Below are 21,206 nucleotides of genomic sequence, written 5' to 3'. Positions count from 1 at the left end.
TCACCAAATAGTTTGAACACTGACTTTAGGTTAGAAGATATGACCGTGGATTATGATATTGCTACCTTAGGTCCCAAAGAGTTTATTTTAAATCTTTGGAATGCAGATTTGCATTGACATAAATAAATGTAAATAAATCTTCTCTTGACAATTTTCTTCCCCCTGGAGTACAAGAAAACACACTGCAGTTTTGTTATATTTTTAATTTTGGGGCGGATGGTAGGTGCACTCCCCCATGGGTGTGTCCACGCCCTGAGGGTGGTGGGGGTCTCCTCTATCCACCTGCACACGCCGCTTCCCAGCCACTTGAGCGCTGGGAGCTCGTCTGTCTCGTAGCCTCGCTCCTTCTGGATCAACTCATTCGTTTTCTTTTGCATCGCAGTGGAAAGTACACAACTATTAACGGAAGGTGCTTGAACTTAAGACGGTCAAGTTCAATTGAATCCATCCGAGTTTTGTTAGTCGGAATAACCGAGCGGGATCTGCGGAGGGCAGACGACTGCGTGCGCCCGCCCGCCCGCGCACAGACGCTCCGAGGACCACCGGAGGTTGCTGGATGCTTGTACAATTTTTGGACCGCTTCTATCGCGACCTGCATTGGACTTAACTAAACGCAAGGTAAAAAGGCAATAAGAGTGGGTCGTTTTTGTGTGTTACGCGTCGCGGATCGTGGAGCTTTGAGGCAGATGCGCCCTTTTCATCAACGCGCGTCTGCCCGTGCGGAGAATATAGTATGCATGCGCGCCAGGCCATAAATAATATTTATATTACAAGTTTAGTCCTTTACTTGGCCCCGGAGAAGCCTAAAAATGTTTATCCTAAGCAACAGGCTCCTCTGTTTTTATACATTAATTCAAGTGCACTTAATCTACTATACCAGAGCTAATGACACAGGTCCTCGGTTTACGACGTTGCACACCCATTGCCAAAATGTTGTCTTTATTTTTATGGATTAATGAGCTCCACATTGTCAGTTTGAGGCAATGGCTGTGGTTGTGCCCATTGTTCTTTTATTCCTCCACCAGTCATCAAATCCCTCTATCCCGTTTTCTCTCAATCTACCCTCCACTATTCTTCCCATCTTAACCAATTTGCCCCCAGTTCCTGGTTCTGCCAAGTCCTTGCTCATCTGTGTTTCATTTGGTGTTCTTGGAGTTGGCGTTATAAAACAAATAACTGATTTGACTTGAGGTGTTCAAATGGTGTCCGTCATCCACACACAAAAAAACAAAAATAAACAATTAGCCTCACTTGGTGACATGTGGTTCAAAGCCTGGTCACTTTTTATAATCTCGATTAAAAGGTCTGCTTTGGAGTTTTGCCTCAAGGCCTTCGGCATGGAACTTGATCTTAAACCCTGACTGACAGTTTGACCTCAGACTGCAGACCCATGTCTCAGAGTCTCAGTGTCTGTGTGTCTCGCTGTCGTGCCAATGTAAATTATAGCTCCCAGTGCCGAGGTACGCTTGTTTTATTGTCTCCTCGTCCTCCACAGCGACTTGCCACGCTGCATTTGGACACTGTCCACCAAGCCAACATTTGGAGCCCTTGCAACTGCTAAAGAAACACAACCAAAAATGCGATTGCACTTGCTTGATATGATGTCACACTTTATTGCAGCAGGTTTGTTTGCGAGACATAGTGCAGGGAGCAGCGGGAAGCGCAGTGGGTGGTTGGAGTGGAGAGAAGCTCTTTGTAAGTGAGAGCTTCATCCCAGAATGTAACCGCAGCCATTGAAACCCAAGACGTTGGCAATCCTCCACCTGAAGTTTTGAAAAAAAAATAAAACTCTGGTGTCCAGCGACAAATATGCAAGCCGTAAAACGAAATCCGTATCGAAACTAGAGTCGAAACGTTTGCCGGTCAAATTTAAACTGTAATGTACAGTAATGAAATTTCAAGTGATGTCATGTTACCACTGTCTGATGTCCGTCCATCTCTGTCCCTCAGCTCCCGGACTCTCCTCCCCATCGGTTTGAAAGAGACAATGTTGTGGGACAGCCTGTGCTGTCTGCTGGCCCTGCTGGGCTTGTCATCGGCGGGGCTGCCTCCGGCCCTGGAGCCTCTGTCCGCCCCCAGGATCTTCCTGTCCTTCAAAGGTGAGTCTTCATCGCTGTGTTGGCGTGAGATGCTACGCCGGGCTATTTTTAGGGCCTGAGCACTAGGCGGTATGAAAGCCTACTTGGAATTGTGATGTTTATGATTCAATGGCCTTTTTGAGGACCCTTAACATACTCATGGTTAAGTCGGTGTAACCTATAGAAAATATTTGCATGTAGCCCCCTCACTCAAAACTTTCCTCAGCAAAAAAAAAGACATTTCTGCCAGCAGTTTTACCAATCAACATGAAATTGAATGGAAAATGTTTATCATGACAGAAAATACCAAGGATGCATGCGTGAAATTGAACAGGAAGTCGGACATTTTGGATTGAAGCAGTGGTAATTACTTTTACAAACTCCTACAAGGGAATTCAAACAAAAAGGGTCTTCTTGCAGCTTTATATACAGTAGAATCACTTCTATGTATTTATTTATGTTATTGGTGCCAGTAGAGTTGAAGGCTTGACAAGCATTTGTGTTTCAGTGCAGTTCTTGGATGACTAGTTAGATGTTGTTGATGCTCCTTTTGAAAGCTAAAGAATATGGTATAGACCCCGTCCCTTTTTTTTTTAATGGCCTGACCGCTATTAGTTGTACAAACAGGCCTTTGTGTGGCCTCGGCTCCCTTCTGAAATCAAGTCCGATTTCACACTTGGCTGGGCCCTCACTCAGGCCAACATCCAACATGTTATGAATGTTTGCCAGTTGCCACATGAGACCCTTTCAGTGTGAGTGTGTGTGCGTGCGTGTGTTTGTGTGTGTAGGTTTCCTGTTAAAATAGACTATGGTGTTGTAGTGATGTGTGGCAGACTGCATTTTGTTGATCGAGTGTGGGGTAGAATTGACAATAGAAAGCATTCATGTCTTTTTATCATTTAATATTAGATGGCAGGCAAGAAAGGTCATTATTTTCTTCCTCAGGACAACCAAACTCATTTTGACTAAATAAACAGTGCCAATGCTGCTTGTTGCAAAGTCATGCACATATTGTCAAATCCCCCCAAATTGACAGAATCTGTCACAATCAATTAATTGATTACCATATTCATTTTTTTGCTCGTTATCCCTCCTTGTCTCTTTTTTTTTTTTGCTTCTGTTTTTGCCCTCTTCATCCATCGCATCCTATTGTGTGCCGCTACTACTCGCGCATGTACACACTTGGAAAGAGATCATCTATTTGTCCTTTACGTCTCATCAATTTCCGTTTTGTTTTTTAATTAGTTTGAGACGTTATGCATCGCGGAGCAACCTCACATAGATTGAAATGCCCATAAACTGTGCGCTGACTAATTGTATTGGTTTTTGCGCCACGCTGCTGGGAATAGCTCTTAGAGGCGCTTTTATTCATTTTTAATGAGCTAGCGTACTGAACTAAATAATGGGGCATGAGCTTTCACAATTGCTTTTAGATGCTAGTTCCATATTTGGGTGCAATAAATATGACTAAGCTTGCTGTGGGATTTTTTTTACGTTTTGAGTGTAAAATCTTTGTCCCTTTTATTTGCTAAAAAAAAAAAAAAAAAAAAGGACATCGACAGTGAATCCAAACTGTCCATTTGAACCTGCCTTAGTAAAACCAAAAGGACAAAAACGTTCTTGTTCAAAGTCAAAACCCATCCCAAAGCCTGGCGGCCTTTTATGAGGAGAGCTTGTAAAAACCTGAAGGCCTTGTTTTAAACTAACAATGATCATTTAGTCTCAGCTTGCAAAACTTTAAGCGCAGGCTGTTATTAAGTAGCGCCACACAAAGGGCTAAAGGAATGTCCATTCAGCGCAAGGCAGGGATAGATCATCAACTCAAATCCCGGCGGGTTCTAACAAAGATGCAAATGCATCCCTCGGGCTCTGGTCTAAGGCTTCGTTGACTTGAGATTACATGAAGCGATCACACATTGAAGAACCACATTGATGTGCAGTTATGTAGGTGTGTACCACTAAAGCAAAAAATCCTGGCTTAAGTTAGCTTCTCCGTTTTTACCTTGAAAGCAGCTCTATAATCGCACACTATTTTAGTGCGCAAAAATTGGCCGAGGTTGTGACCCTGGGAACAGAAGCCCGTCAGAGTCGAGGTTAACTGCTCTCAAACTATGGGAGAGTGGCAACATATTAACAAGTAATAGCTTGTTCTAATCCTCGGGCCACATTTGCAAGTGTTTAGCCTTGTTTTTCCTCCCAGCGTCTTTGGTCGACAAGGGGAACACCTGGCTACAAGGTTGGCCTGCCTGAGAAAAGATCCAACTATTTGAGACTTGATCATTTTGACTTAAGTGTGCAACAAATTTGTTGGCCAAACCGTAAAAGAAATTGCGATTTTTTAAAATCAAAATATAGCACATTTTAAAAATAAAAGTATCATATATGTGAGCGTCTGGGTGTGAGCTGTAGCCTACAGAAGTTCCTTGCAAATGTTTTGGTTTGGGGTTTGTGTGTTTGACTGTTGGTTCTGTTCAATAAACGATGGATCTTCTATTCCATATGCGAGAGCTTTACAGTATATTATATTAGGTACCAGGGCTGTGGACTCAGTCGGATTTTTGCACCGAGTCCGAGTCCGGCCTCTTGACCACGAGTCCGAGTCCGAGTCCGGCTGTTCATTTTTTCTGTTAATTCATGTGACTGCTTAGTCTTTATTCAAGGCTAATTTAGATCAAAATCTAAATAATTACAACTCTTTTGTGATGGCTTTGTCTTTATTAAACATATAAACGAATACAATAAACAGATACTTTCAAGTTTTAATCATTAATTACACCATTATTGCTCAGACATTTATCTAAACACGAATAATTAGTGACGACCCCACAACTATCGAAACACATCAATGATATAAGCTGGGTGACATAATCGTCCTTGACATTGGTACATAATGTAAACATTAGCCTAAGTGCAACTCAACGTGGCCGCATTGATCGTAACTTACGCCCCGTTTCCCCCCCAAATCTAGAGGCAAAACATTGTTCTCTTGCTGCTCCCGGGTTCTTCCATTTTGGCTGCGCGCGGGGCATTGTGCGTCTTGTACGTGCACGCACGCAGGCAGGCAGGCGCGGGCGCGCACGCAACAACTAAATTTGTCTTCATAACAAGCAAGCAGGGCTGTGGACAGTATTCCTACGCGCATTCTCAGCAGCAAATCAGCACCGAGTCTGAGTCCGGCAAAAATGACCGAGTCCGACGAGTCCGAGTCCCCGAGTCCGAGTCCACAGCCCTGTTAGGTACACCTGCACACTTTAATAAAGTTGTATTGTTTTGTATTGTAGGCGGCTCTGGCGCACTGGGTAGCACGTCGGCCTCACAGTTAGGAGGGTGCGAGTTCAATTCCACCTCCGGCCCTCTCTGTGTGGAGTTTGCATGTTCTCCCCGGGCCCGCGTGGGTTTTCTCCGGGCACTCCGGTTTCCTCCCACAACCCAAAAAACATCCTTGGTAGGCCGATTGAGCACTCCAAATTGTCCCTAGGTGTGAGTGCGAGTGCATACGGTTGTTTGTCTCTGTGTGCCCTGCGATTGGCTGGCAACCGGTTCAGGGTGTCCCCCGCCTGCTGCCCGATGACGGCTGGGATAGGCTCCAGCACGCCCGTGACCCGTGTGGGGACTAAGCGGTACAGAAAATGGATGGATGGATGGATGTTTTGTATTGTACTGTACATAAGTCTGCCTTGATAAAGATGATAAAACAACATTTTCAGAGACAGATTTGAAGACAGATTCTGTTTCATTCAGTGCATCTTTTTTTCCAGTTTCCAGTTATGCACTACTTTGTTTTATTGTCCCTTTTGTGTCGCTAAAAAAGCCAAACAAAATATTGTAGACGCAGATGTGCATGTGTTGCGCATTAGCGCAGCAAGTGGACTGTTGACGAGATCCTAAATGCGATCATTCCGTCAGTGCATTGTTGTCCTAATCCATAAATCCTCGTGTCACTCAGTAATGCAATGTCATGTAATTGATTGCCCGTGTCATCGGGCAACATGGCCCGCTAAAGTGTATTGCCCTCGCTAAACCTAATGAGACAGGACAATGAGTGACTGTGACGCGATGACGGTAGCAAGATTAGAAGGCTATTAAATGTCTTTAATGTACTGTCTCATTGAATCATTTTATTTTTAATGTCATTTTAAATGTTATAGCCAAGATTAACAGTCGTGAATTGACAGTTACATGGTACATTTATGTGGATTTCAGATAGTAATTATTATAATTTAGATGTTTTAAAGACAAAAGTATGTCGGAATTGCCCTTTAGAAAAGTGTTTCCTGATTTTTTAAAATTGATCTGAATGCTTCATTTTTTTTAATTCAACCAGCCAGTTTTTCTGTAATTTATTAATCTGCATGATGAGAAGTAAACATGCAAACAAACAAGAAATCCTTTTTATTGCACAGTGTACATGACTCAGCTCACTCTGCAATGTCTAGTAGTTTGTGGCCATCCTCCTGCCAGCTTACATTTCTCTCCCGCCTCCCCAATTGGATTCAGGTGCACAAATGTCAGCCTTTCCAATTCAGCTTTTGGCAAATAATTTGTCATGTTTTTTTGGACACAAGGTTTTCCCTGCTCTCCTCCCCCCAGCTGGCGTTGTACCTGTCGGCGTCAACACGGTGGTCCAAAACTGTCCATGCTTTCCCTTCCCTTTTAAATCCCCATTAGTGAATGTCAAGGCCCTGAAACATGTTCCCACACAGCAACACTGTGGCACGCAAGCCTGCAGCAGTTATCACAAGACTTTGCTACTTTATCTCTGGAGATGCTGCCGGAGGAGAAAAAAGAGGAGGAGGAGGAGGAGGAGGAGGAGGGCAGCACCGCATCCCCAACAACCTCTACTCTTGCTGGATGCATGCTGTCAAACTATGATTATTCACAAGACAGAAAAAGGAGGCGACAGTGCTAAATATAGTGTCCTCGCTGTCTGCTTCTTTCTGTTTAGTTTTTTTTTCACTGCTTCGTCAGCAGCGTGCACCCACGCCTCCTGCTCCTTGGCGAGCCCCGCCCACGTCCTGGGTACGCTTTTTGTGCCAAGCTGAGCTGTCCTAGCAGGAGGAGATTTCCAAAGAGTGTGCTTGAAATGGTTACTAGGTGCAACAATGACACAGACTGGTTCATCTGGTTGGTAAATACATTTTCCTTGAATAAGCACTCAAGGAAAAATGACAATTTTTACTTTTTCAAATAAATATGGCCTTTGAACAGGGGTGTGTAGACTTTTTATGCCACTGTATGTAGGGTACCACCTTTGTCTGTTATTGTTTCTGTGGAGCTTGCGTATGCTTGGTTTTCCATTGGCATGATTTATCCTAGCACTTGTGTGTTGTGTAAAGAGGGACAGGGCACAGCAGGGGAGCAGAAGATGCTTTGTGGCGTGTCGGCATGTGATTGGCAGGTGCGTGTCTGCTCACTGCAGCCCTTTTTATAGATCAATATGTGGAAGACATGATAAAAATAAGCCCCGGACACACTGTTCTACCTCAAACCTGATCGTAGCGACCGCTTAAGTCCGCCGGAATGTTTTTCCAAGCCCCTCGTTACTTGATGCAGATTGTTACGTAGCCTTCGATTAATGTCAGGGGCCTACAGCCCGAGGACGATGGTGGTTCCGGTAGTGAGTGTGAGGAACGAGATGGAAATGGCTTTTAGAAGAACGGGTTGTCTTGAGATTCAAAGTGACAGACGAGCATAACAGGGAGTCTTTTTAATATTCATGTCTAGTACTTGGGCTTATGTGTGTGTTTTCAGAGCACTTTCTATATATACTGCACGTGGTGCGACTTTGGCTTGGTTGCCATGACAGCAGCTACCTGTTCACAGTTTTGTCATACGCGTAACATGTAGTTGTCCTTCAATTAATAATATCTATCGATATCAACGATATTGAATAAACCTGTTTTTTTATTTCCATTCATTTTATTTATTTTTATTCATTTTATATCCTTGAGGTCTATCTTAAGAGCCGTCCACAACTTTGTCCGTTTTCCACAACTAGTACCGTTTTGGGCCCACCAGTACACAATGAAACTTTACTCATAATTTGCTGTGCTGCACGGGTAATACTATTAGACCCAACTGGTAGCCTACTCTACTCTATTAGTCGTACCAGAATGCCCTCCCGTCTTTTTGCCTCGCTAAATTAGTTACCATAAAACTGCTAGTGAGGACACATATAATATATAGAATTTGTGTTGGATGTCAAGCTTATGGTCAGTAGTAGGTCTAGCTTAGGTCAAACGTGCTTCTAGTTGGAAGAAAAAGTCACTAGTAAGACGAAGTGGGTACACTAGTCTGGTCTAGTCACTCTTGAATTGTATTACTTGTGAGCTGTCACTGCCCAGCAACTAAAGGAGATGTGGCTTGTAATCATAGCACACTTATTTCCCCCGCCATCGGTGTCTTCGCACAGAAAGTCCCCGGGTGACCATCCGAGGAACTACACAATCGTGTTTATTAGACAGGAGTGATTTGTGAGAAGTTTTTGCGCGAGAAGTGTGACATTAACGCTGGTATTTTACTCGGGAGGAGGTGTCAGCCAGATGTTTTTGGTGGGGGGGGGTCCCAGGGGGAGTTGCAACTTGGGCTGAAATTAAGTGGACAGCAGGTCAAGGGCACCTCTCTACTTGTTTACTCAGACAGCGATCATTCATTATCATTTGTCTGTCAGTGTCGGGATCTTATTTCTGCGATGGCGATGACCTTTTCCGACACTCGCGATGGAAGCCCCCATTGGTTATATGGATGTTTGTAACTAGTGTCGCTTTAACTCATGGGCCCTACATCTAGAGTTGCTGCACTCTATTAAAAGGATATACATGGGAATAGTTGGATGTAATGTCTCTGAAAAAATCATTAAATCCATTTTGGAAAAAGGTTGCATCACTCACTGAAAGATGTGGAATATGAGTGAGGGTAAAAAAACTGCGCCGTATTGGCATTTGGACATTTAGGAAGCGCTGTAAATTGTGAAAGTAAAATGCAAAATATGTCAGGGTTTACACTTTTGGAATAGTCAAACATATCGGTTAAAGCTCCAGTTGAAGCACGAGGATTCCCCTCCCGTTTCCCAAGTCAAACAAAACATCTGGTGAATTAATCAAATGGATTTTATGTCGGTACGAGTCAAAGTTAGGCAATAAAACCAGTTTGAAAAGATCATCATGCGCGTGTGGAACTTTTTAAAAAAACACAAAAGATAAGTTTGTGAGTTCTAACTAGCAATTAAGTGTTAAGGACACAGTGTGTTTTGGAGAGCCTTCGTTGACGAGTTTTCAAATAAGTTACGCGCTACGTGAAAATACGGGCCTGATATTGTAAAAGACCAAACGTAAAGGTTATTAGCCGATAAAATAAACATGTGCTTCTTCTCGGACTCATCTCGATGTCACCGTGGTTGTTGCGTAAAGTAGGTCACGTACTGTATTTGGTTCTGTAACGGCTTGCCGGAAACTCATTGGAGAGGAACATCGGTCATCTTGTGATAACAGGTGCGCGTGAAGAACGAAAGCAATGTTGCTTCAGAGTCCAGTGAGCGTTTAGTGTGCAGCTATTGTTGGCATCTGTCTGAGGAGATTTAATGCACCCACGTTTGACTTGTAACTATATGAAGCTCAGAACTTGAAGAAGAAACAAGGACACATAGTGGACAAATTGAACATTGACCAGCCTTCTACAATTGACTATAAATCGAAATTCAAGGATCCACTGTGCTGTTTGTTCTTGGCAACAAGTTCCATCATATCAGATTATCAACTACCTTTCCGAGCAATTTCAGTTCAGCAAACAAAGGATGGACCAGTGACCAGTATGTCGATGGTTCCTTTGTGCGTTCCCGGTATGGACAGACAACCATACTCCGGAATGTAGTAAAACACTAAGGAGTGGAAGGCGTTCAGAGGAAAATGCAAAAGGGGAGCTGGCGGGGGCTCCGCACGCGCTAATGGACTGCAGGGCACCTGTGTCACTTTTGCTATCAGCCTATGAGAGTGAATAGATGGAGGGATTGGAGAAAGAGCGTAGGCGTACGTGGGAATACTGAGGATAGATTATGCGTCTGTTTCCTATTAACTGTGGATGAGTTTGGGTCGAGATGGTTTTCCTCATCGGACTTGGACTCTTGCCACGGCTTCGAAGTAGCCCCTTTCAATGGCCTCGAGGAGCTTCTCGACGTAGAAGATGGCAATATGGATGAAGAACAAAGCCAGATTACAGAATAAATACTGCTATGAATATTGATTCTCAAGCGATTAATGCTGCTTGGAATTTTTATGATTTGTTTATGGGACATGATGAAGAGTATCCCCAGACACCCCACTTTGCATTCAGCCCTCAAAGTTTAAATCTGATGTCAGGATTTGCTCAAATACATTTTTGCGTATTATGCTTTAAAAGTGCAACGTAATCTTTAATGGTGCAGTCAGTTTGGAAAAACTCAAAGCCTTGTCCACGTTTATGGGAAACATCTCCGTCCTAAATGAGATGTCAGTGCATTTAATGTTTTGCCTGGGCCTGGCTAACCTCAAGTGCTGCTTTAAATGTGTCTCAGGTGAGAAATGTCCGGCGTGTGTTAAAGTCCTGGCTGAAGACCAGCACGCTGTCTTTAGGATTGTGGGAGAAATGAGGCCTGACCATGATCCTTAGGGAGCTTGCAAAATTGGTGTCTCCACTATTGGATTAGAAAAGAGCTGGAACATTCCTCCTTGCTGTCGGAGCTGTATTTCATCGTATGGAGTACACTCCTCGCCTTGACTTTTATCCACACAGGATGCTTTAATTGCTGAAAACCGAGCCGCGGTCAGATGCTAACGTCATTACTTTCGAGTTTTGAGGTACATGCTAGCCTTGCCGTATCTTCATTTGAATGTCTCTTGCTTCAGATAGATGGTTTAGCATTAGCGGCTGTGGTTTCTGGCAAGTGGCGATCAAGTCTGAAGGTCATGCCTCAGGGGCGAGAACCCCCTGAACCCTTCCGGGCAGAATATGATGGAACGTGAGCTTTTCCAGGCCTTGTTTTCTGGCTTCATGCACTGATGGGCACCCTGATAATGTTCTGACTGCGGAGGGGAGTAGATGGCCTCTCATGCCTGGTCATTGTGGCCACTGGCATAGACTTGATGCCAAGATTTTCTCCATGCCTGCCCTCTTCACGCCCCTTCTGCCTGCGAGCTTTGTTCGCCCATCCTGTTCTCAGGAACCCTCTCTAGGTGTCCCCGATGGCATGTTGGCAACACAGGTCGGCGGCGTCTGTGGCGTATGAGCGCATGCATATGGATGAATGAATAGTGGGAGGAAGGAGGGCCTCCTGTGTCGCCATTGTCATTGTTGTTGTTTGTGTCGACGCCTCACTCATCCCCGTGAATGGACCGCATGGTCTCAATAGACGAGGGGCGTTTGTGTAGGCTGAGACCGTCATTAATTTACTTCATTCATGCCGCCTGGGAAGCGGAGGAGGAGTGGCCTACAACGCTGGCATTGGCCGAATCTTAAGCGGGGTACGCGCATACCGACAAACGGGATAAATTTCCGCGTTTTCCCTCCCTCGCGATCTAGGCCCGCTCATCTGACAAATTGCGACAAGTTCTGCAAGCACAATGTAGTTTTTCCAAGGTTTTCCAAACTTTGTTTTATATTTCTTCTTCTACTACCTATTAAAATCTCCAAATCTACTCTTTCTTCATCTTTCCATAGAAGCTCTCCAAAGACGTTTTTGTTTAATTTATTCAAAGTTTATTGTTAAGTCTCTCGTTCCTGCAGAGAACCAAATACCCAATGCACCAGGACCGTCTCTATGCGTGTACCCCGCTTCTCATTTATCACTTCCTTCCAAGAAAGCTTCAAACATCATCAATAACGTTGTTGATGACATCGGCCTCCTCTGTACCGTGATGAACGACTGGCCCTTAGAGCTGACAGGACGACCCGACAAAACAAATGTTTGACATATTTGGATTTAATGTTGTTGATTCTGCTGAGAAATGCCGTAAAGAAAAATGTCTTAGACGTAACTTGACAATGGTCCTTTTGTGGATGCGTAATCCAATTTCGCGAGCGTTACACGCTGGGAATTCATTCAGTGGTCGGGCTTTTGATTGTGCCAGCATCAGGATTGGTGCAGAGCATGAAATGTGGCTTTTCAACAGCGTATCTGGATTACACTGTCCTATTAAAGCCTCTGTGCGTGATTAATTAGTCACAAAGCTTTGAAATGCGTTCTGGGCAATTAGACTGTGAACCCAAGAGCAACTTTTGGGCATGTCACTGCAGACATGTCAGTGCACTTAATTGTTTAACTTCCTTTTGAATATATTGTCAAGTGTAAAAAGTCCAAACAAGTCAATCAATCCAGGATTTGAAAAAAAGGATCATTGTTAACTTTGTTTGGTTAGTTTTTATTGTGGAGCTCTGATGATAACATTTTGCAGTCTTGCTCATTTTTTTGCGTTCATGTTGCAAATGAGTCACTCCAAGTTGACCACTTGAAAAGTTGCCTGAGCTGAAAATGACAGACCGCAAACAAACCAGCCACAAGTTGGGATAAGACATCATTACTTTTCACATCTGATTAGTTCAAAAACAAAATGAAAAGAATACAATCGGATGGAAACAAAGAGTAGCATAGAAGAGACTTCTGCAAGATCATTCTGTTTGTCTTATCGGTGCAAAGCGTTTGGCTAAGCGCAGATTTATGAAAAGGTATGACGGCGTAAGATAAGAAGGTTTTAGCCTCCGTGTGTCTGTGCACTCACTGCCCTCCTTTTTGACGGGCAAGTTGGATGGATGGAACTGTGCGCCAGATCATTCGGGGATGTTTCCTTTCTCACCAGCGATAAGACACTTCCCTCTCACTTTATCTTCAATGAAAAACAGCTAGTTCCAGCTAGTACTTTATTTTGTCATACCTCCGTGAGCATCTCCCCAGCTGAGAGGAAGGACGTTGCATAACTAAAATGGATTGCTCAAGACACCACTTGAGTGTATCACGCTCTTCTAACCCTAATTTATGCAGTTGCAATCCCTTGCCAGTCATTCTTGCCCCTTATTAATTTGGACTTTTTTTTCCTCCCAACTAAGGCCTTTTGCAAGCCCTTTCCTCCCCCAACTTACCCAATTCAGACTGACCCTTGTGGTCACGGGTGAAACAAAGACCAGAGGGTCACAGGGTAGGATGTTCCATCTGTCCGTCAAATGTGAAAGCCAGCATATCAACAGGCGCTGGGGGGTTCGGGGAATGGGAGGGGTGAGAATGTCACTCAGCCACCGGGAGTGAAAAAAGAGCCTGGATTACACAGACAGACAGTAATCTAAAGGTCTGTCAGTCAGGCTGACCTTGGCGTTTGCTCTGCTCTAATCGCCGGCCGAGATGAGAGCGCGAGGCCCTTCGATGAGCAGACAATTCCTATTAAAGACGCAATGGCTGCCAGCTCACTTCAATTTGAGTGACATTTTCTTTCTCGCAGTCAAAGAAAGCGTCGGAAATACAGACGCTCGTTTAGCCCCTGACTAGTTTGTTTTCAAGTAAATTGGAGCTTTGGTCTGGTTGGAGTTCATCTAGTTCAACATTTTAGAAACCTGCTAGCTTAATTTCAAAATTCTAAATTTTTTAAACCCTTGTTTAATCATGACATGCTTTTTTGGACAGTAATCAGTGGCTCCGCTACTTGAAGCCGCCTGCTGCATTCCATTTTTGCTCCAATTGTTTCAAGATGGCATTCATCAACGATCAGCGATCATGGCCTTACTTTACGCTTTACTACCTAATTCCTGATCATCCAAAAGTACCTCCCAACGAAAGGATAATGGCATTCCAATGGCGTCACCCTTCCCCCTGACCACAGCTCCCCACAATTCACCTCCCACTATTCCCACTATCGTCAGCTCCATCATCACCCGCTCTCCCGTTAAGAAATGATGGATGTCTTTGCCGCCCCCCCACTTTGACGGATGGATTAAATGCGCCATAGCATGATGTTCTGTTTCTCCCAACGAATGCTGGGTGTTCACATTGTGGCCAACTGGAATAATTCACGTCTCTTTGGGGGTGTATTATTTTTTTTCACCAACCTGACTCGGTTTTAAAGGACTTCAGTTAAGCACTTTGAATAAAAAAAGAGTCACAGTCAAAAAAAGGACTGTTAATGGCTTTCGCCTTCCTGTGTGGAGTTTGCATGTTCCCCCCGTGCCTGCATGGGTTTCCTCCCACATTCCAAAACTCAGACCAGGGTTCGTAGGTTCAAGCATAAAATTCATGCCGCTTTCTGATTGACTGTCGTTACATTTCATCCCACAATCACGGGTTGGATCAGCCAAACGTGTTGTTCAGCACATAACGTAAATGTTGAACAGGTTAAACATTCACAATTGTTGGCCTCAACATTTTTCCGAGTAAATCAGGCGTAGGAATAAAAAAAAATCACTCTCAACGTAGACCACAACATCAGGATAATCATCAGATTTTAGAGATGTCCAACAATCGCACCATTGCTGAGTTATGATCAGAAGGGAGAGGATTTTTTTTTTTTTAAATGCACACTTAGGGATTTGTAGTTGTAATTAGTGATCAGGTTTAACATTACAGTTGTTGGCCGTAGCCGTTTTCTGAACAGATCAGGGAAGGTAAAACAACACACTTGACACACATCAGACCACAGGATAAACACTCCAAAAAAGATCATCACACCATGGGAGCATCATCAGAATCATGTTTATACTTGCTGACTCTGATTGTGAGGGAGGAAAGATGCTAATACTTGATTGTCGGTATGTGCATGTTTGACTCTCGTCCCATTCAGGGTACAGAAAATACACACATGAAAAGCTGCTCTCACCAAGGCCTTAAGCAGAAACCATAATATTGTTTCTGGGTTGGTCCAGGGCATTTAAGATCTGTGTGTTTTTCTTTGAGCAGACAGTCTTGAGTTGATCGGGGATTTATTTGTTCTGTCCGGGCTGGTGGTTGCTGATTTTACAGTAGGCTGGGTTGCCTGAAGACCCATGCTGGGCCACAATGGTTTGATTTGATTCTCTCACAAATTTATTTTATTTACAATGAAAATGGTTTGGAGAAAGTCAGATTCAATTTACCTGTATTCAGGTTCATTGTGGAAAGATTTGTCTCATGTACTAGCAACCTTACTTGTCTGACAAATGTGAAACTTTTGATTGTGAGATTGTTCACTACGCCCCCTTGGATGTTCTGCTTGTTTCTGTCTTTTGTTGCTGAGAATCCATAAATTGTCCCCCCCCCCCACCTCCTCTCCAAAAATGAGCAGCTTCTCCCCCCCAGGCCTCCAACTGGGACGCTACTAAATGAGCTCCACAGAGAGCTGTCGGACAGACACCCAGCCACCATAATTGAGCGTTACGCAGTTGTCATATAGCATTAGAATGTCTACCTAGTCGGTTGAAGATGGAGGGAGGCGTGGTGACCCCTGTTTTGTTTTTCCTCTACTGTGGGGTCAAGTGGGCGTGTGCAGCGTTAGACCCAGCGGTATTATGTTGACCATGCAGGGGCAGATGGGCTTCTGCCAGGGGCCCATTAATGGCCGGCAACTTCACAGATGCCGCCAGCCTATGCGCACTATTAGCTGGCCATTTGGGACTGAGCCTGGGCTTAGATGCACATTGAAGACCTCTCCGTGACCTTTGGTCTTGGCACCCAATGCAGGATTGAGTTTATTCAAGGGTACAAGGTGAGCCATCCGCATTCATCAACAGCCACCAAGTGAATTCATTAAGCGTATTGGACTAGCCAGCTGCTTTTATACATTTTTTATATTACAAATTTAGACGGTTCCCCATATTTGTGTACAAGCCATTCAAAGGAAAAAAAAATCTGTGTTTCTGCTGAAAAAAAAAAACAGCGCTGTAAATTATGTGCATGTCTTCCTGCCTTTTGTCTCCAGGTCTGCTATGAATGCACCACATGGTGTGTGTGGACACAAGAGTTATTCATTGAACACTAAACTTCGTCATAGCTGGGAAGTTAGCAGAAGTGAAAATAATGCATCACTGTTAGTGCGGGAAATGAGCCCTACAGAGTATTTTGTAATTGTATCATTCTTATGAATCACCACTTTCACGCTTTACATCACAAGGAGTAAAATATTGCTCATTACATCTTTAGGAAGTCAAATTTGGCCCCAGAGGAATATTAGGGAGTTTTTTTTTCTTAAAATTCTTTCAAACAAAACTCATCCAGGTTTGCCTAGATTTGTCATGCTGGAAGAGAAAAGGGTCTTCCCCAAACTCTTCCCACACATTTGGAATTGATGTGGAATTAATTTTCATGGGGGTGAACTAATGAGTCACGCGGAACCACTTGTTGATTTATCTGTAGTTTTTATTTACTTTTGTGTATTTTGCCAGGTTTTGCCTCTTTGCTTTTTACAAAGATGTAACTCATGAGTCAGTTCATGTCAATGAAGCTCTTGACGGCAATGATTTACACCACCAAACTATGACACAACTATGTTTGATCAGAATAATCCACAAAAATGACAGATTAGTCATCATTCATTTCCTGAAAGGTTTTAAACACCGCAAGTGACGGGCGTAATGTAAATTCCCCCAGAATCAATCATTCGTTTAATACAAACTTTTTAAAATATGCAATTGGATGCTTTGTTTAACCACTTTGCATTATTATAAACTCCTCCCCTTTCGACATCTTGGTACAAATGAAAATGTCAGCGAGGCATCATCACTGTGTAGATCATGCTTGCACGCTCCTCCCCTCCCTTCTCATGGCATGCTGGATGCTAAAAGAAAAGAGTAAAGGCACCGACGGCAAAAGGTGCGTTATCTCAACCCGCTGGTATGTAGACTGGCTGTAAATGATAAAATCAGGCAAGCCGAAGAGGAGAGGAAGCCCAAGGTAATAAATCAACATGCAGAGAGAGGGGTCGAGTGAAAAGATTTTTTTATTATTATTTTGAAAAAAAGGGTTGCCATAACATTTTTTAAATGCTGCAAGCCTGGCAGAAATAATGCTCCGAGCAAGTCCAGAGAATAAAAACAAAATGAATGTTGTTCAGATACCAAAAACATCTTTCTGTAAATAGAGGACAAAGTTAACATCTTTGTTGAAACACACATCTCCCCCAAATATGATTCAGTGAATAAATTAAATGTTTTGACCAGGAAAACCTAGCGTCGGGGTTTCTCGATTTTGAAATGCTAACTGGCCATACATTTAGTACAATCAAATTAGTTGCACACCAAATTAGGATAAGCATTCAGAAAACAGATCAATACATAATTAGCTATCCAGTTGTGTTCAAACTTAGACAATTCAGCCCATAGATGAGATCATTAAAATGATGCAGGACCCTGCCCCACCTCCACATAAACAGATGGAAACAAAACCCTGTGTGGTGCTTAGTATTTAACACCGTTGACATTTTCTTGGAATTACCTCGACTGTTGTAAAAGTGCAGGGGACTGGAAAGAGAACCTTGAGGAACCTCTCACCCCTCGCTGCTGTTCGTATATGTTTAAAAGTTTCTTTTCGGTGCTTTCTATGGCCCCTTTTGACAAATGGAAGTCCTTAAAGTTGGCAGACTCTAAACCATTTGTAAAAAATGACCGCGGGGAGTTTCGTGGATGGAAAGTGGGTCGGCCTGGCTGTTGTCCCTGGTGGACCTTGAATCAACAACACTCGGGTCTAATGGTCTCGCTAAATTTACCTCCTAATTGTCCCCCCTCCATCTCATTTGCCGCCGGCTAGACGTGAACTTGATGGACAAAATGTTCCAAATGAATGAGAAATTGATTTATTGATAGCTTGGCTCTTCTTGGGACTAACTTCAACAAGGTCGGTGGAAGAGGGAATTCGGAGTAATCTATAAATACGAAATGAGAGAGAGTATCGTGCATGCGTGTGTGTGTGTGTTAGCACAGCTGACAAAGACGAAGAGCATTTGTGATGAGTGCAAGGTCAGGGGTTAGTTTGGAAGAGGAGGATTTTCACTCTTTTAAAGCAGCTCCCTTTCATTCTTCAGACCTTCTCAGTAATCCCCTTTAGCCTGACTGCTCACAGCCACCACGCCGAGACAGCTACAAAACGCAGCTCTTTGAAAAAAAAAAATAGCAACCACCTTGAAGGCCACAAATACTCTATAGAAAAAAAATCCATAGTTTGTTTCTACATTTGATATAAAAAAATATCTGGCACCTTTCAAGTGTTTCTCCTTCCGAGGTATCATTATGTTTTCTCCTGACCTGGAGATAATCCAGATTATGTCCAAGTGTGTGACAGGCCGAGGATAAGCTTTCACCCCGGAACCTTTGTAGTCTCAAAGCTTTGAAAAGAAGCTGTCCTTTGCATGTATATTTTTTTTTAATAATGTCAAACTTTATTATGATTTTGTGACATGATTTTTCAATTTAATTTAATTTCACACTACAGAGACCCAACAAACCTCCCAAAAATTGTGCATTATTTTTTTTTTTCATTGAATCCTCTTCATGATTTTTTAATCCTTACATATTCGCTCTAATGCATAACGAAGACTACTTTTTGATCTGATAGCAAAACTCGGTGACCTCCCCTCTCCTCAACTCCGTCCGATCTTCCCTTGAGTTTTTAATTAACCTTTCCTGTCATCTGCAACGACGGCGATAGATTTGTTCTAATCTCTTCTCTCTATTTTTCCTCAGGAAGTCACCTCGGCTCCTTGAATCAATGTTTCTTCTGCTTTCCAGCCGTGTAGGCAGTCAGGCAGGCAGGTGTCTGAGATTTGATGTGGGGATCAGAGAACTCTATTTCTTTGTGCACACACACGCATGCACACACTGTGCATCAGCGGTAGACGAGCGTGAAGAGCATCTGAGCGACAGCATCCGGAAGCGCGGAGATAAGGTGTAATCTGCTTGCAATTATTTCTGCTTGACAGGCGCAGGTAAGCGGCAATCGGCTCCCGTGAGGCGTGTTCTGAGTCAATAGACCCGACCTCCAGCAGGGAGGCCAGCGAGTGATTACGAGTCCGACACAAAGCACAGGCAGGACTGTCTGATAGCCAAAGTCAACTCTAAAGAAAAACGATACATGAACCTCAGGCCTTGAATGCACAAAGTGCACACCCATCTGAGTCAATAATAATTATGATTAATGATCCTGTAATAAAACATATTTTAGAAATATATATGTATGTACAAGTGGTTAGCAAAGTTACCTCATATTTTTCATCTGAAAAACGACACATGGTTCACTCGTCACGGCCTTCCTTCATTTGTGCACGCACGGCTGCAGACAAGCCGTAGCACGGAGGAGCCACGCCTTGACATCAAGCGAAGGAGAATTCAAGCAACATGCCACAGATGCCTGGACAAGTGTGTCGGATTTTTCTCCCTCCCCCCAAAGCCCCTTTCATATTTCAGCAGAGACTCGATTTGGGAGGCTATTAGCGGCTTGACGAGAAGTACTCAGAATGTGGGGAAGCTGCAAGTTTTTCTCAGCCACTAATATCTCTGAAAAACATGATTTTAACTAGCAAGGAGAGTGAGCACATCCAGCAGGTGAACACAAAAGGCATGAAATAGAAAACAAACATCAGAGGGGAAAAAAATGCATTTGGCTTCAATTTGTCTGCTAATAATTTTCAAGTCCTCGCTCACCGCTTTGGAAAAACTCATATGCAACAGATTCTGTGGTTTGCATAGACACACACTGTCATTGTTGAATTTACCAGTGGCTTTTGAATTGAGCTTTCTAACACTATATCTAAGCCTTATTGTTTCCCAGGCGTTTTGTATACAAGCACTGATAGACATTTTTTTGTGTTCCAACTTGTCTCCACGAAATGCAAAAGCATTACGTGTCTCTCGGATGCCACTGATGCAGTTTTACCCATTCGTGTCTTTTTATAGCATTATTGTATTCCACCTAAATGCGCAATGAATCTTTCTGCAGGCTTTGTTATTGAGGCGAGATTTCACCTAAGTGGTATTATTAAGTGTCCTGCATGGCATTTTATGCTTCATTTGCTTCCCATAGACATTATTAGCATCTACACTACTGTATACTGCGTTTTTATGGAGTCCGTAATTGCAAATGAAGACTGGTGGTAAAAGGAACATGTGCAAACACGCAGGACGTGTTGAGTCTTTTTTCTTTTTCCTTCACACCCCAGGCAGTCTTGCTTCTTTACTAAGCATTAAGCTATCAGAAATATGCAGACCTCCTTGTCCTTTATTGCTTTTGCTATGATTTAATATCATACACGCACGGCATAACATCATTAACACAATTCGCCGGAGGGGCTTTGGGTCAGGAAAACCTGGAAAGAATGGATATAAATTAAATGCAGTCCAAACAGCAATTATACTGTTTATATGTTGTAGATTGCATTTGAAGCTGAAACCCGAAGCGACTTATGCGGAAAAGTATGTCATTGTTTAAATGAAGATCCTTTAGAAATACGCGTGTGTTTGTAATGCTTTTACCTTTTACCTTTTAGTCGTCCGGTCAGGTATTAACACAGGTAATTTAACTTGGACGCAGACCAAAACGAACCCATTCAAGACCACCTTGAAGAAAATTGTGAGAAAATCACCCCACCAGAACATCAGTTACTAAACAGATGTTGGTAAAGCACCCACACGTTCAACGTCAGCTGAGCTAGTTACCCGTAAACCTCTTGAGACAGGATCGTATTTAGTAGTGGTCCGTTCCCATTCGCACCCCTGCTGCGTGCAGATGTGATCGGTGTGAGGTGTCATGGCAAGTGACAGATTGATTCTCTTTTAGTCAGCATCCAGTCACATATATCGTTTTACCTCCTGCAAGAACTCCCACCAGCAGTTGAGAAGTCTGCAGGCCTTCTGGCACTCAACTTACCATTTGAACATGTCCTTTAGCAAGTGGAAACAACCAGTCCCAAGTAAAGCAAGCAGATGTTCTGGCATCTCACGGTCAAGGAAAGTGGATTTTTATCTTGTGTATTCTATTCCTCGTGAGCGAGCCAGGGAACAGCAGGGGTGTTTGTGTGCTCCTCCTGAAGAGCAGGTCCTCTCGTTTTCTCTGGAAAATCAATTTAATGAATGAATGAATGAATGAATGAATGAATGAATGAATGAATGAATGAATGAACGAACGAACCAATGAATGAATGAATGAATGAATGAATG

General features: G+C 43.3%; 1 protein-coding gene and 1 long non-coding RNA gene across 3 annotated transcripts in view; one reads left to right on the top strand and one right to left on the bottom strand.

Annotated features, from left to right (window-relative positions):
• The first annotated feature begins 252 nt into the window (after positions 1-252).
• Positions 253-21,206, top strand: part of sema3fa (sema domain, immunoglobulin domain (Ig), short basic domain, secreted, (semaphorin) 3Fa) — a 38,588-nt gene continuing 17,634 nt past the window's right edge. Inside the window, exons 1-2 of one of the 2 annotated variants that reach the window (XM_061291182.1) lie at positions 253-618; positions 1,951-2,099. In XM_061291182.1, the coding sequence (XP_061147166.1) occupies positions 1,988-2,099 (112 nt within the window). In that variant the 5' untranslated portion in view covers positions 253-618; positions 1,951-1,987. The remainder of the gene's footprint in view (positions 619-1,950; positions 2,100-21,206) is intronic. The other variant, XM_061291181.1, reaches the window with a different exon arrangement.
• Positions 1,589-2,056, bottom strand: LOC133162172 (uncharacterized). The gene is made up of 2 exons (XR_009716191.1): positions 1,917-2,056; positions 1,589-1,763 (listed from the first exon to the last, which is right to left on the bottom strand). It is a non-coding gene; the product is annotated as an uncharacterized LOC133162172 (long non-coding RNA).

This window comes from Syngnathus typhle, linkage group LG11 (assembly GCF_033458585.1).
Source record: "Syngnathus typhle isolate RoL2023-S1 ecotype Sweden linkage group LG11, RoL_Styp_1.0, whole genome shotgun sequence".
NCBI classification, from domain to species: Eukaryota; Metazoa; Chordata; class Actinopteri; order Syngnathiformes; family Syngnathidae; genus Syngnathus; species Syngnathus typhle.
Note: the sequence above shows the minus strand (reverse complement) of the source record. Positions and strands in the feature narration are given on the sequence as shown.